The 16,367-nt window shown below is 42.4% G+C and overlaps 1 protein-coding gene and 1 pseudogene across 3 annotated transcripts in view; both read right to left on the bottom strand.

The window, feature by feature from the left end:
- The window catches only part of DIXDC1 (DIX domain containing 1), a 79,344-nt gene that overhangs the window by 44,226 nt on the left and 18,751 nt on the right, over nt 1–16,367 (bottom strand). For all 3 annotated transcript variants that reach the window (XM_012095446.3, XM_004016018.4, XM_012095447.3), the window contains one exon: nt 3,666–3,795. In XM_012095446.3, the coding sequence (XP_011950836.1) occupies nt 3,666–3,795 (130 nt within the window). The remainder of the gene's footprint in view (nt 1–3,665; nt 3,796–16,367) is intronic.
- LOC114118387 (NADH dehydrogenase [ubiquinone] 1 alpha subcomplex subunit 1-like) lies at nt 12,074–12,422 on the bottom strand (annotated as a pseudogene).

The following is a 16,367-nucleotide window of genomic DNA, read 5'->3' as shown; positions in this document are numbered from 1 at the left end:
CCACTGGAAAAACTATAGCCTTGAACTAGACAGACCTTTGATGGCAGAGTAACGTCTCTGCTTTTGAATATGCTGTCTAGGTTGGTCACAGCTTTTCTTACAAGGAGCAAGCATCTTTTAATTTCATGGCTGCAGTCACCATCTGCAGTGATTTTGGAGTCCAAGAAAATAGTTTGTCACTGTTTCCACTGTTTCTCCATCTATTTGCCATGGAGTGATGGAACCAGACGCCATGATCTTCATTTTCTGAATGTTGAGTTTTAAGCCAGCTTTTTCACTCTCCTCTTTCACTTTCATCAATTCTCTTTAGTTCCTCTTCACTTTCTGCCATAAGGGTGGTATCATTTGCATATCTGAGTTTATTGATATTTCTCCCAGCAATCTTGATTCCAGCTTGTGCTTCATCCAGCCTGGCATTTCTCATGATGTACTCTGCATATAAGTTAAATAAGCAGGGTTGACAATATACAGCCTTGATATACTCCTTTTCCTATTTGGAACCAGTCTGTTGTTCCATGTTTGGTTCTAACTGTTGCTTCTTGACCTATAGATTTCCCAGGAGGCAGGTAAGATGGTCTGCTATTCCCATCTCTTCCAGAATTTTCCACAGTTTGCTGTGATCTACACAGTCAAAAGCTTTGGCATACTCAATAAAGCAGAAGTAGATGTTTTTCTGGAATTCTCTTGCTTTTTATATGATCCAGTGGATATTGGCAATTTGATCTCTGGTTCCTCTGTCTTTTCTAAATCCAGCTTGAACATCTGGAAGCTCACACAGTTCACATTCTATTGATGCCTGGCTTGAATGATTTTGAGCATTACTTTGCTAGCATGTGAGATGAGTTACCTGACCTGCTTAATGCTTTTAAAAGTTGACTTCATGTGGACATAAATTCTGTGAAGAGGAAACAGGGAGATCTGTTAGAAAGGAAATAAAAATAGTCAAGTGAGAGATAATGATGGTTTGGGAAGAAGCTGAGAGGTGAACAGTGAGATACCAGGTACATTTTTAATATAAAGCAAACAGCACATGTGAAGGGCTGACTACGACAGATGAGAAAAAGAGAATAATTAAAGACAACTTCTAAGTGTTCTGCTTTAACAACTGAGGGAATGGTACTGTGATGTGTTAGTCAGATGAAGGATCTCAGAGGACAGAGGGATCAGTGGCGTGAAGGAAAAGTTCTGATTAGGACATGTGAAGTGAGAGTAGCATTTTAGACATCCAAGCAGAGAAGTTGAATAGGAAGCCGATATTCACTCCTAGAACTCAAGGAAAAGCTTAGGACGAAAGAGTCCAATTTGGGAAAAGACCACTTAGGGATAGAGAATATACAAAAGAACTAAGGTCTGAACCTCTAAGGAAAAATTCCAACATTTAGAGGTCAGGAGGGCTTCCCAGGTGGTGCGGTTGGTAAAGAATCCGCCTACCACTGCAGAAGACGCAAGAGACACGGGTTCGATCACTGGGTTGGGAAGATCCTCTAGAGTAGGAAGTGGCTACCCATTTCAGTATTCTTGCCTGGAAAATTCCATGGACAGAGGAGGCTCGCGGGCTACAGTCGATGGGATCACAAAGAGTCAGACACGACTAAGCACGTGCACACACACACACACACACACGAGAAAGCCAGCAGAGTGAACAGGAAAGGCCAGTGAGGATGGAGGAAGCCTTCAAGCCCACAGGATCCTGGAGACCGAGGGAAGATGTTTGGAGGAGGAGGGAGTGATCCACTGTGTCAAGTTCCGCTAAGCTGAACAAAATGAGGACTGAGCCATGGCCACGGGATTTGACAGAGCAGAGTTGTGACTTCAAGGAGAACAATTTCAGGAGCATAGTAGTAGGATCAAAAGCTCAGTGAGGGCCAGCTCAAGAAAGAATGCAATCTCAAGTACTGAATTCAGAGAGATTTTCTCTATAGCCAAGTTGCAACAGAATGTAGCATTTAAGAACCTGTGTTTTGAAAAACAAGAATACACATTCATATTGCCTGTATATGCACCATTAAATATTTCTGGAAAGAATAGCCAGAAACTGCTAACACTGGCTGCCTCCAGGAAGAACAAGTAACTGGCAAGGGGACAGACACGGGAAATGGCTTTTGATTTTCTATCTTCTTGTGCTGTCTGGATTTTCTAACTGATTATATTTCCAGGATAATCTGTTCAAATGAGTGAAAAATTAAAAGTTGAAAATTAGCTTTGGAATTAAAGTGTATCTAGGCTTGTACCTCTGCTTTACCACTATTCTTATGTGACCTTGCAAAGTTGCTTAAGGGTTTCCCTGGTGGCTCAGACAGTAAAGAATCTGCCTGCAATGCAGGAAACCTGGGTTCTGGGTTGGGAAGATTCCCTGGAGAAGGGAAAGGCTATCCCCTCCAGTATTCTTGCCTGGAAAATTCCAAGGACAGACCTTTCTAAATCTCAAAAAATAAGTAAAATACTTAAATGCTATCCATTATCATAAATCAATCAAAGTAAGGCTTGATATATACGTACACACACATATATATATAAAGTGCTCCTGGGGATATATATAAAGTGCTCCTGGAAATGGGGGTAATATTATGTTTTTCAAATATTGATGATTAAGTAAAATTAAGTGTTCAATACACAGTAGCTGCTGTTACTATTATCATGGTTATTATCACTATAAGTGAATAATGAATATATGAGCTGTCTCAATGAAGTATTTCTGGACAGGCTGCCTGATGCAAGCCTGCCTTCTTACATATTACTCAAACCCACATCCTTCAAATATGTCAATGAATGTTTGAGTACCTGTTATGTGTCTGGCACTTGGTTAAGGATCGTGGAAACAAGGGGGGAAAAAATTACACTGTACCTGCTCTTAAAGAGCTCAATCTATACTGGAGAGGTAGATAAGAAGCAATTATCATTTGGTGAGAGAAGTAATAAGAGGTGTGGACAAGTGCTGTGGAAATAAGGTTATGATACCATCTAATAAGAAAGACAGGCATCAACTCTTGGGCTTTTTCAACAAGGTCTTCTTATCTTAGTCGGGTCCTTTTGTTGGTAACACACTTTCTTTTTGCATGGCTGCCGCTTCTCTTTCCAGCCTCAGTGTAGACATCAGATCTTCTGGTAAGCCATCCTAGAATCCCTAACAGTGGGTTAAGTGCCCGCCCTCTGCTCTTATCTGTGCTTGCCCCATCACAGTACTAAGTACATTACTGGAAGTGACTTCGCTCTCCAGTCTTTCCAACTAGATTGGGAGACTTGAGAGCCACGACTGTGCTCCTCATCACACTCCCAAAGTTTAATGCAGCACCTGGAACACAGTGTTTACTGACTAATAAATAAATTAGTTAACCCTGGGCAAGTATCTTAAGTCTTCCCTACTTTCACTTCCATAAGACTTTAAAGAAGTAGCTCAGTCGGTAAAGAACCCGCCTGCCAATGCAGGAGACTAGGGTTCAATCCCTGGGTGGAGAATAATGCCTGGAGGAGAAAATGGCAATCCACTCCAGTATTCTTGCCTGGGAAATCTCATGGACAGAGGAGCCTGGCAGGCTACAGTCCATGGGGTCACAAGAGTTGGACATGACTTAGTGACTAAACCACCACCAAAAATCTGCTCTGAAGGGCCCATGGAGGGTAAAAAGGCCACGCTCTGGTTTAAGCTAGCATCAGAGTCAACCGACCGACAATCTCAATGAGATACGCCAGGATCACCCCATCCCGGAGATCTTGTCGCAGGTCCTGCACTGGCTTCACTGCTGGCCTCTTCTTCAGCTGCGCGTTCACCCAGGCCACGTACGCCTGCAGCTGTTGCTGGAAAATGAAAGTGGGAGACAAGGAAAGGTTGCATGTTACTTATATCCTCTTCCCTGCACCCTCTAAGACAGCATTGGAGACTGGGCGATCTACACCCGACTTCCCAGGTGGCCCAGTGATAAAGAATTCGCCTGCCAATACAGGAGTTGCAAGAGACACAGGTTCAATCCCTGGGTGAGGAAGATCCCCTGGAGTAGGAAATGGCAACTTGCTCCAGAATTCTTGCCCTGACACTTCCATGCACAGAGAGGCCTGGCGGGCTACAGTTCATGGGGTCGGATTTGCACACAACCGAGCAACTGAGCAGTCTATACCCAGACGGAGGAGGAGAAGGTTTTAAGGAAAGAAAGATAGTTAGACATGGAGGATGCTCTAAAATTCTCTGGTTTTATGCTAGTCTCTGGGATAAGCTACCCTCTGACTCGGGTGGTGGTGTGGGCAACATACGCAGATGAGCGTTTCGGTGACAGTGACTCCTGCTCTCCTTGACTTTAGCTCTGTCGACCAGGGATAAAGCCGGGCCAGAAGCACAGCCCGTTTTCAAGTGTGATGAGAGCTGCCAGTGCCCCACTGCGCTTCCCAGGAACGATCTCTCGTGTCCCGTGTGCACAATGGCCTGTGACATTCCTAAGAACTGATCCTGGGGAGCTAGGAATCCACAGTTAAACCGATCTCAGAACTGCCTCTCATAGCTGCTTTCTTCACAAAGAGATTTAACTGAAATCAACCTGGGATTTATCCTCCTGAGCCCATAATCCTGGGATTGCTACAGAGTTAGCTTTAATCCAGGCTTTATGTTGTCAAAGAGGATCTGGTTACCTGAAACCTGCACAAAGAAAGAAAAAGAAAGGCTAGGATGAGCAGAGTTCCTGAAGACTGGGGTTGGGGTCGGGGGAGCCTTCATTTTTTTTTTTTTTTCAGACAACACTTATGGTCCAGTACCATCAGAAACCTGTCAGACTCAGGCAGGACACATAACTCATGGCAACACTTAGATAACCTTTCATATTCCATTTTAAACAGGGCTTGTATATTCAGGTGTTCATTCTGATTATTTGGGCACTAAATATCAAAATAGCACAAGAGCAAGGTCATAGTACAGGCAGCGGTTCTGGCTGATGTCTGTAGAAGCCCAAGACTCTGAACCTGAAAATTAAATTCAAGCACTAACAGTATCAAATTATAATTTGGTTAAAGTACAGTTGATTTCTAAGCTCCAAGTACTTCCTTGATGAAATGATATCAGAAATTACTCACTGGCTGCTTCCTGAACTTAAATTAAATCTTCACTATTTTCTCTACGTCAATTTGTGGGAATAAATAAAGTCCTTTGGAAGGTAGTGCTAAGGCCATGTTCTATCAGCTACTGACAAACTGTAGGATGTGCAATGATCAGCAGGAGGTAGGGGAAAGAATCTGGTATTTATTGAGTACGCACCATGATGCCAACAAAGGTCCGTCTAGTCAAGGCTATGGTTTTTCCAGTGGCCATGGATGGATGTGAGAGTTGGACTGTGAAGAAAGCTGAGTGCCAAAGAATTGATGCTTTTGAACTGTGGTGTTGGAGAAGACCCTTGAGAGTCCCTTGGACTGCAAGGAGATCCAACCAGTCCATTCTGAAGGAGATCAGTCCTGGGTGTTCTTTGGGAGGAATGATGCTAAAGCTGGAACTCCAGTACTTTGGCCACCTCATGCCAAGAGTTGACTCATTGGAAAAGACTCTGATGCTGAGAGGGATTGGGGGCAGGAGGAAAAGGGGACGACAGAGGATGAGATGGCTGGATGGCATCACCAACTCAATGGACGTGAGTTTCAGTGAACTCCGGGAGTTGGTGATGGACAGGGAGGCCTGGAGTGCTGTGATTCATGGGGTTGCAAAGAGTCGGACACGACTGAGTGACTGAACTGAACTGACTGAACTGAATCATGAATTAAACACTACTTTTGATGTTTCATATGTCTTTTAATGACTCACTAATGTATCTGGAGGGCTTCCCTGATGGCTCAGAGGTAAAGACTCTGCCTGCCAGTGCAGGAGGTCTGGGTTCAATTCCTGGGTCGGGAAGATTCCTGGAGTAGGAAATGGCATCCCACACCAGTATTCTTGCCTGGGAAATCCCATGGACAGAGGAGGGCTGACAGGCTACACCCCGTGGGGTAACAAAAGAGTTGGACACAACTTAGCAACTAAACAACACAACAACAATATACCTAGAACACAGCCACACGGTTGATGTTTACTAAATGGTCATCATTATTTTCATTATCATCATCTAATTCAGTTCTCACAGAAGCACCGAAGGGCTGGTATCATCTCTGTTCTGTGGATGAGGTTCAGAGAAATCATGTAACTTCTCCAAAGTCTCCATCCCAATGCCATGGCAGACCTGGTTAGCAAACCCAGTACAGGTGGTCCAAGGGCCTCCTACTATCCACTCACTCTGCACGCTAGAGGCGGCTGCACCTTCTGCTTTCTCATGGGCCAGATTCCTGTCCAGGTGAGCTCCTACCGTTCAGCCAAAACGGCAGGACAGGCAAAGGGTGCCTCCAGAGCAAACCACTCTGCTCTGGGCCACAAAGGTATCAGGGTAACAGCTGGGTCTGATTACCTGGCTTACATCAAAATCCCTACCCCACTTCCCTCTATTGAGTATCACCCTCAACCCTCCCCCTACACATTCCTGTTTAAAATCCTTCACTGGCCTGTCATTACCCTCAGCATAAAACCCAGCCTCCTCAGCTGCACTTCAGTCTGTCCTGCGCTAGTCCTTACCTCTCCTCCAGCTTTGCTTATCCATTCACATTTGTCCCCCAATCCCCGCATTTAAGGTTGGTCCAAACTACGTGCAGTGCCCCAAACGCACCATGTCTTCCGGCCACTCTACCTCCCTCCTGCCTCGCATCTCTTCTTAAACCTCAGCTCAAGCATCACCACCTCTTCCCTGACCCTCCCACACACCTCAGACACTGATCTCCGTGAGGATGTCCTGTGCCAGGCAATCAGTTCAACTACAAGGTGGGTGCAGCCAGTGTTCTGTGAGGGGGCTACAAAGAGCTTTATGCCTTCAGGAAGTTTGCAGGGAAAAAAAAATGAGAAGAGAGGAGAAGGAGGAGCAGCTTGCAGGTTGGTGAGACAAGTGCTAAGACAGGGGTGTGCGAGGTGCTAGGAGTATTAGCTCAATCTGAACCCCATGCTCAGGGGGCTTTCCTGAGGAAAGGAGGCAAAGAGGACAGTGAGCTCAAAGGGGCTCAGTTCTCAACTAGATGCTCCATGCAGGACATTACAAGAGTTCAGGATTGTTGGACTCAGAGTAACAGGCGCTCAACAAATCTTTCTTTGAATCGGTGAATAATGTGTCAAATTTCATCAGGCCAAGACTTAACGATGATTCTAAAAGTTAATTATGCAGGGGAAGACAACAAATATTTTTCATCAGGCCCAAAATTATTTTACTTAAGTAATCATAGCCTTCTTTTGGCCAATGAATAGAAGTAAGTTGTCTCTGATGCAAAACTGCTTTGAGGTTCCTCACAGAACTTTTCATGCACATTAATCACAGTTCTTGGCTTCCACTAAAGAGGATGCTATTGCATGCTGCTGCTGCTAAGTCGCTTCAGTCGTGTTCGACTCTGTGCGACCCCATAGACGGCAGCCCACCAGGCTCCCCCGTCCCTGGGATTCTCCAGGCAAGAACACTGGAGTGGGTTGCCATTTCCTTCTCCAGTGCATGAAAGGGAAAAGTCAAAGTGAAGTCACTCAATCATATCCGGCTCTCAGCGACCCCATGGACTGCAGCCTACCAGGCTCCTCCATCCATAGGATTTTCCAGGCAACAGTACTGTAGTGGGGTGCCATTGCCTTCTCCAATTCTATTGCATAAGTGATAATAATTGTCATCACTTTTCTGAACAGCTACTCTGTGTCTAGAGCTATGCTAGGTCCTTTAGACACAATTTCTCTAATGCTAAGCTGCCAGGGAAATTTTTACTGTATCTATTTTGCTACCTGCAAACCCAAGACTCCGAAACGGTGAAATAATGTTCAAGGCCACCCAGACTGTAAACTACGAATGTGAGATTCACTCTGACTCCCAAATCAGTGCTCTTTCCACTCTACCACACTGTCACCTAAATAAATGCATCCCTGAGGATTAAACAACCTCACCAAAACTCTCGGAATGGAGGTTACCTTAGCCTAAACCACTTCTCCCTCCACAGCCAGTGCTGGGAGTCTCCTGTGTAATAACCTATACTAGGGAGCTGTCTGCTAATCAAAGAGCGCTCTGGAGACGAGCAGCACTGTCACCAGGGCCCTCTCAGAAAAGCAGACGCTCACGCACCACTGGGAATCAACACACTTCAAATGCAGTAGAATAGAATATGCAGCATAGAATGGAAATGCAGAATCTCAAACTCTGCTCCAGTTCTAATGAATTAGAACCCGTATTTTTACAAGATACCCTCATCTTGTATTTGCTCTGCTCCAGCTCTGTCATCAGCTATTTGTCAAAAGAAATCACTTTTGGCTCCTCTTGTTGGAGAGTAGTTCTCAGAAATCAAAATTTGGGCATGAGGTATACTCGTCCCACTGGGGTAACATTCTGGGCCCTCTCAGGAGTAGAGTAGGAAATACATGTATGTATCACACCTAGACACACACTTCCATCTACTTATCTTGACAGACAGATGGAGAAATAGACCATGAATTATCCTGATCCTGCCTCTAGCCCAGCACCACAGGGTTCCATCTCTCTTTTTCCTTTTCCTTATTTGTAACTCCTTTTTCCACACAGTGAGAAACCTGACTCTATCCACAATATATTTACAAATATTTCCTCAGTCCTAGAAAACACATCAAAATTTGACTTGCTAATCCGTACCTTATATGGATTAGTATAGTCATTTTAAAAAATATTTATCTATTGGGCTATGCCAGGTCATAGGAAAATAAATTTACCAGCCAGAAATTGATCTTCAGGTATATAGTCCTTTTTGTCTTTAGCCTTACAGTGTACACTCAAAATACTGATTCCAAAGTGACTCAGGTTAATTCTTTTCTTTCCTCTGCCTTCAGTGTGGTTATGTTATTAATCTGTAATACAGTTAAATCCATTTATTACAATTGGTAGACCATGTTGGGTTGTCCTAACATTTTGGTTGATTTTAATTAATTTGGGGGCAGGAGAAAGAGTAACATGATTCTAAAAGTCAGAGCTATAGGAAAACATACATTCAGAAGTGTCATGCCTCCATCTTTCTCTCTACTCCAATCCCTTTTCTCTAGTCTTTCCACCCTATTCCTATCCACTCCCGTCGATAACCGATCTGATTTGTTCTACGTTAACTGGAAAAAAAGATATATGTATATTTTATTTATTTCCCTTTTCTTATGTGAAAAATAGCATAGTAATTTTTTTTTTTTTAACTGGCCCCTGCTGGGTCTTGGTTGCAGCATGTGGGATCTTCAAACTTCATTGCACATGGGATCCAGTTCCCTGACCAGGGACCAAACCCAGGTCCCCTGCACTGGGAGTTTGCAGTCTTGGCCACTGGGTACCAGGGAAGTCCCCGAAATAGCATTAAACACTGATATTCCCTTGTGGCTCAGATGGTAAAGTATCTGCCTGCAATGCAGAGACCCAGGTTCAAGATTGGGTTGGGAAGATCCCCTGGAGGAGGGCATGGCAACCCACTCCAGTATTCTTGCCTGGAGAATTCCATGAACAGAGGAGCCTGGTGAGCGACAGTCCATGGGGTTGCAAAGAGTCAGACGTAACTAACACACACACATTCTTTTTACACCTACATTTTTCACTTCGCTTCAATGAATATTTGCTTAATATATTCTGGAAATCATTCCATATTGGTCTAGAAATCTTCCTTATTTTACAGCTACATGGTACTCTATTATGTAGATATATCATGATTTAGTCAATCAGTCTTCTATATATGGGAATTCAGGTTTTTTTTTTTCCCAATATTTTGCAGTTACAAACAGTACAGCAATGAATAACGTTATGCATATGTGTTTTTATGTTGATCGAGGTCTATCTTCAGGGTAGATTCAAAGAAGATGGCTAGGTGAATATAGATACATTAAGTAGATAACTTCATTAAGTATTGCCAAATTCCCCACCAAAAGCATTGTATCTATTTGCATTCCCATCAGCAATGCATGAGAGTGCATTTTCCCACAATTTTGCCAATATGTTGTCACACTTTTAAATTTTTGCTAATATGATAGGTGACAAATTGTATCTTAGTGCTGTTTAAATTTCTTTAGTTATGAATTTGAGCCTCTTTTGGTAGGTTTAAGAATTCAATTTAAATTCATCCTTATCTTTATGTATTTTGTATATGTACATGAATTATCTGTTCACATCTCTCCCATTTTTCTATCTTTTGTACCTTCATTTTAAGAGCTCTTTATGTATTAGAAATGTTATCCTTTTGTCTTTGATATATGTTGCAGAGATTTCCCAGTTTGTCAGTGATCTCTCTTTGGGGATATGTATATTTATTTATTTGGCTGCCTCCCTGGTGGTGCAGCAGTAAAGAATCCACCTGCCAATGCAGGAGACTCAGGTTTGATCCCTGTGTCAGGGGGAAAGGCAACCCACTCTAGTATTCTTGGCTGGAGAATCCCATGGACAGAGGAGCCTGGTGGGCTACAGTCCCCAGGGTTGCAGAGTCGGACATGATTGAGCGACTGAGCGCACACACACATTTCTTCAGCTGTGCTGGGTCTCAGTTGCAGCACATGGGGTCTTTAGTTGAGGCACGCAGGAACTTTTAGTTGCAGTATGTGGAATCTAGATCCTGACCAGGGATTGAACCCAGGCCTCCTGCATTGGACGTGTGCAGTCTTAGCCCTGGAGCACCAGGGAAGTCCCTATCAGTCATCTTTTGACTTAGTTTATGATTGTTTTCTGGCTATGAAAAGGATTTTATTTTTATATAATCAAATTACCTATATTTCATTCCTCTGAATTTTGAGTGATGGCTAGAAAGGCTTTCCCTATGCTAACATGAGAGAAGAATTCACTTCTGCTTTTTCTCTAGTTCTCATATGGTTTCAAAATTGCTTGCATTTAGATCCCTGTTCCATCTGGAATTTATTCTTCCGTATAATGTGAGGTATAGATCCAACTTAACTTTTTTTTTTTAATGGCTACCCAGTTGTTCCAGCACCATTTACTAAAGTCAATCTTTACCCCAGGGATTTGAGATGCTGCCTTTCAGTTCAGTTCAGTCACTCAGTCGTGTCTGACTCTTTGCGACCCCATGAACCGCAGCACGCCAGGCCTCCCTGTCCATCACCAACTCCCAGAGTCCACCCAAACCCATGTCCATCGAGTCGGTGATGCCATCCAGCCCTCTCATCCTCTGTCGTCCCCTTCTCCTCCTGCTCTCAATGCTGCCTTTATCATACACTAAATTTCCATAGTTCCTCGGTCTCTTCCTGGACTTCATAGTCTGTATCACTTGTATATTTGCTGATTCATGTACCAGTACCACAATGTTTTATTTGTAGAGGTTTTATAGTATAATTTAAGATCTGGTACAGCTGGTCCCTCCCCTCTGAAATTTTTCTCTTTTTTAAATATTTTCTTGACTATTCTTACAAATTTATTTCTCCATAAAAACTTCAGTATATATTTATCTAACTTTCAAAAAAAAAGCCCGTTAGAACTTTTTGGGGATTATATTAAATTTATAAATTGATATAGAGAGAACTGTCATTTTTATGTTGTTGAACCATCCTACTCAAGAATAAGGGATGTCTTTCATTTGTTCAAATGAGTCTTTCTGAAGAGTTTTAGAGTTTTCCTCCTGTAAGTTATATACATTTCCTGTTAAGTTCATTTCTAAGTATTGAATTCTTCTTAATTGTGATTAAATGAGGTTTTCTCTACCATCACTTTCTCTAATTGGTTACTCTGTGTATGTGAAAGCTGTTAATTTCAGTAGGTTCATTTTATACTCTGTTATCTTTTATTGAGTTTCATTGAGTTTTATCAATAATTCTCAATGATTTCCAGGATTATTACCATATCATCTACAAAAAGAAATATTCTTTATTAAGCTTTATGCCTCTAATCAATTTCTATATACCTCTGGTACAAAGTTGACTAGTAGTGGAGATATTGAGCATTTTTCCCTGGTTTCTGGACTCAGAAAATACTTGAAGTGTTTCCCAGTTTAGAAAGTGAATGGTTTCTGGAATAAGGTATATAAATTTTTATCACGTTAAGAAAGAATCCATCAAGTATTATTTTTTTTTCTTTTACTTTTTTCTTTTATTTTTCTCATGCTCTACAAAATATACTGCAAGCTACACAATACACTGCATAACCTTCTAACAGGGGTAGACGAGCATAACTGAGTTATTTCTCATCAATAAGGAAAATGCTTTCTTAATCAACGTTCTCCAAACCATTCCACACATAGTGATGATTAACTCCAGAGATGCACTTATCTCTTTCCATCAGATGTCACCAATGTGAATAATGGGCAGCCCTTTTCCCCTTGCTCCCATGAGTGAATCCATGGATGCGTGCAGTGGCCATTTCTGGAATGAAGAAGTATGTGGCCATGAGGACAATCCCAGGTAGAATCTCAAATTACACCATCACCGCTCTGTCCCCAAGCAAGTCTTATTTGCTGCAGTGGTTTTATAACGAACGGATGTTGAATTTTGATGAAAGTTTTGTCATAATTTATGGAGACAATTCTCATTATTTTTCCTGATAATATTCTATTATTATGGAAACATGGATTTCTTAATAATGAGCCTACCTTGCATTCCTGTGGTTTTAACCCTACTTGATCATAATGAATTACACTTTAATGTGATGCTGAACTTTGTTCACTAATAAACTATATATTAGAGCTATATTAGTACTACGTTTGTTGTGCTTTTTTGTGGTTGCTCAGTTGTTCAGTCATGTCTGACTCTTTGGGGCACCATGAACTGTAGCTCCTCTGTCCATGGGATTTTCCAGGCAAGTATACTGGAGTGGGTAGCCATTCCCTCCTCCAAGGACTCTTCCATACCCAGGAATCAAATCCATGTCTCCTGTCTCCTGCACTGAAAGTAGATTCTTTACCCACTGAGCCACTGGGGTATTCTTTTCATAGGTATTTTCTTCTTTTCACAGGTATTTCATAAGTAATATTTGTCTGTAGTCTCCTTTTTTGCACTACCAGGTAGATATATTTTTTAAAAAGAAGGAGCAAGTTTCTCCTTGGTTTCATTCTCAGACATCATCTGTAGAGCACTGGGGCTATCTGATAAGTAGAGGTTTGGTAGAATTCCCCTGTGAAATAATCTAGGCTGGTACTTTTTTTTGAGGAATAGTTCCTTATTAAAGTTCTCTATTTCTTTCACAGAAATTGGTCTGTTTAAATATCCTGTCTCTATTCATTTTAGTAATCAGAATTTCCCTTAGAAATTATTAATTTCATCAAGGTTTTAAAGTTTATTTGCACAGATATGCAAAGACTCTTACAGTTTTGTTTGTTTCAACGGTTATTTCTCCACTGTCATTTTTTTATTTTATATATTTGTGCTTCCTCCTTTTTCATCATGTTAGCTACCAGTTTGTCTATTTTTAGAATTTTTTCCCCAAAATCTTAAAAACAAAATGGTTTCAAGAATTATTGCTATTCTGGCCTCAGTTCAGTTCAGTCGCTCAGTCGCGTCTGACTCTTTGCAACCCCATGAATCGCAGCACGCCAGGCCTCCTTGTCCATCACCAACTCCCAGAGTTCACTCAGACTCACGTCCATTGAGTCAGTGATGCCATCCAGCCATCTCATTCTCTGTCGTCCCCTTCTCCTCCTGCCCCCAATCCCTCCCAGGATCAGAGTCTTTTCCAATGAGTCAACTCTTCACATGAGGTGGCCAAAGTACTGGAGCTTCAGCTTTAGAATCATTCCTTCCAAAGAAATCCCAGGGTTGATCTCCTTCAGAATGGACTGGTTGGATCTCCTTGCAGTCCAAGGGACTCTCAAGAGTCTTCTCCAACACCACAGTTCAAAAGCATCAATTCTTCGGTGCTCAGCCTTCTTCACAGTCCAACTCCACATCCATACATGACCACAGGAAAAACCATAGCCTTGACTAGGCGGACCTTAGTCGGCAAAGTAATGTCTCTGCTTTTGAATATACTATCTAGGTTGGTCATAACTTTTCTTCCAAGGAGTAAGCGTCTTTTAATTTCATGGCTGCAGTCACCATCTGCAGTGATTTTGGAGCCCCAAAATAAAGTCTGACACTGTTTCCACTGTTTCCCCATCTAGTTCCCATGAAGTGATGGGACCAGATGCCATGATCTTTGTTTTCTGAATGTTGAGCTTTAAGCCAACTTTTTCACTCTCCACTTTCACTTTCATCAAGAGGCTTTTAGTTCCTCTTCACTTTCTGCCATAAAAATCCCTCTAAAACCATTAATACTTAGAACCAAACACAATACTCTGGCTATAAAATCAGACAGTCAACTTTCTCATCCAAGACATTTCACACTCTTTTTCCCTCTCTTCCCATTCTTCCTCTTCTTTTTTTTTTTGTTACCACCTCACACTGTTGACTCACACAGTATTATCAACCAACTCCCCTTCCCAAATTTTTAACATATTCTGCTGTGAGGCCAATCTCTTCCATTTTCATTCTTGTATAACTGGTCTTCTTGATGCATATTTAACAAATTTCAACTTATTAGATCCCATCTCACAAGATACTTCCAGACCCTATCATTTCATGTATTCATTTATTCAAATTCAACCAACATTGTCAGGCATTGTGCCAGGCCCACTGTTTACAGGCATATAAATAACTCTGATACAAAGTGATCACTGCAACAATGGAGAAATGTTTTTTAAAATGCTATCTATGCACGAAAGGAGTAACAGGATGAAAGGATGAGGACATCACAGGAGGGTCAAGAGGGAAGAAGACATTTGCCTATTCTTTAAGGATATTTGCCAGTTGGGGAATAGAAGGACAACCCAGGGAGGGGTGATTTTTTAAAAAAGAAAGGAAGGGCCCGAAGGTATATGGTATCTTGGAGGAATGGCCAGTTAACAAATTTGTGTATGGGCCGAGCTGTGAGTGGCAGGAGGCGATGATAGAGAAATAGGTCAGCATAAGACCTAGCAGAACTTAGATTTAAGTCTTAAAGAGTTTTAACAGGAAAGCATGGAGCCTTGTAACAGGAAAGTGAAACTGCGGGACTTGTATCTTGGAAAGGTCACTCTGATGCACTAGAATATGAGAGCCTAAATTGAAGCAGTACAGTGAGAAAAGGATAAACTGCAGAAATAAGTCAGAGAGATGACTGCCAAGAGGCAGGCAATAACAACGAGAGAGACGGTCCAAAAAGTCACACCTGGATGGATGGTGATGCTTTACCTGAGAGAAGAGCATGTGAAGAGCAAGTATTGGGGGGCAGGGGGGAGGCGAAGCAAACAGTTCGGTTTTGAACAAGAGCCTGAGCCATCTGCAAAACATCAGAGTAGAGATGTTCTGCCGCCAGCTGGCAAAATCCAGGTCCAGGGCACAAGAGATGGGTGTGGGGTGGGAGTGAGATGTTTGAGAGTATGTGTGTGTGAGAGAACAGGGACAGCTCTGGGATAACAACACCATCTGCTGAGAGCTTACTGCGTGCCGGGTGCTGTGCTGGGCACTGAACCACGTCTTTTCATATACATATATAGTGTGTGTGTATATATAGTTGACGCTTGAACAACACAGGTTTGAACTGCATGGATCCACTTAAACAGATTTTTTTCAGTCATAAATACTATAGTACTATATGATCTACGGTCAGTTGATGCACTTGTGAAGGAACCGTGGGTACAAAAGGCTGACTCTAGGTTACACGGTTTTCCACAATGCATGGGGGTGGCACCCCTAACCCCCATGTTGTTCAAGGGTCAAATATATAAATATTTACTCCCCCCTTCAACACTGATCAGAGATGTGGAACTACTATCACCGTATTACAGATGCGGAAACCAAGGTTCAGAGCAGCAATGGGCCCAGAGTCACAGGACAAGTAAGAGCAAGAATCTCAACCCAACGCTGACTTCACATCCTGGGCTTTACAACACTCCCCAAAATAAGTCAAAGTATAAGAAGCTATTCAACAGGAAAGAGAGTAGGGAGTTGGGGGAGGGTACCGAAGGGAAAGAAGAGGATGAAAATGCACTGAGTGCTTGTCCCTGTCAGCTGCTGAATGAAGCCCCCGATATGCATCACCTTTAATCCTTATACCCAGTCAATAACGTTGATATTATCGGCCCCATATAGGAAAACTTGCTCCAGATAACAGCGCTGGTAAGAGGTGAACATAGAATCTGAACCCACTCCATCTTACTCTAAAGAATGTATTCTTTCTATCATAGCAAAGAAAGCATACAGGGACTTCCCTGGTGGTCCACTGACTCTGCACTCCCAACGCAGAGGGCCTGGGTTTCATCTCTGGTCAGAGAGGGAAGTGCAGCCTACATGCCACAACTATGAGTTCACAAGCCACAACTAAAGATTCCACATGCCGCAACAAAGA

Source organism: Ovis aries, chromosome 15, assembly GCF_016772045.2.
Source record: "Ovis aries strain OAR_USU_Benz2616 breed Rambouillet chromosome 15, ARS-UI_Ramb_v3.0, whole genome shotgun sequence".
Classification (NCBI taxonomy): domain Eukaryota; kingdom Metazoa; phylum Chordata; class Mammalia; order Artiodactyla; family Bovidae; genus Ovis; species Ovis aries.
This window is presented reverse-complemented; position numbering and strand designations above follow the sequence as displayed.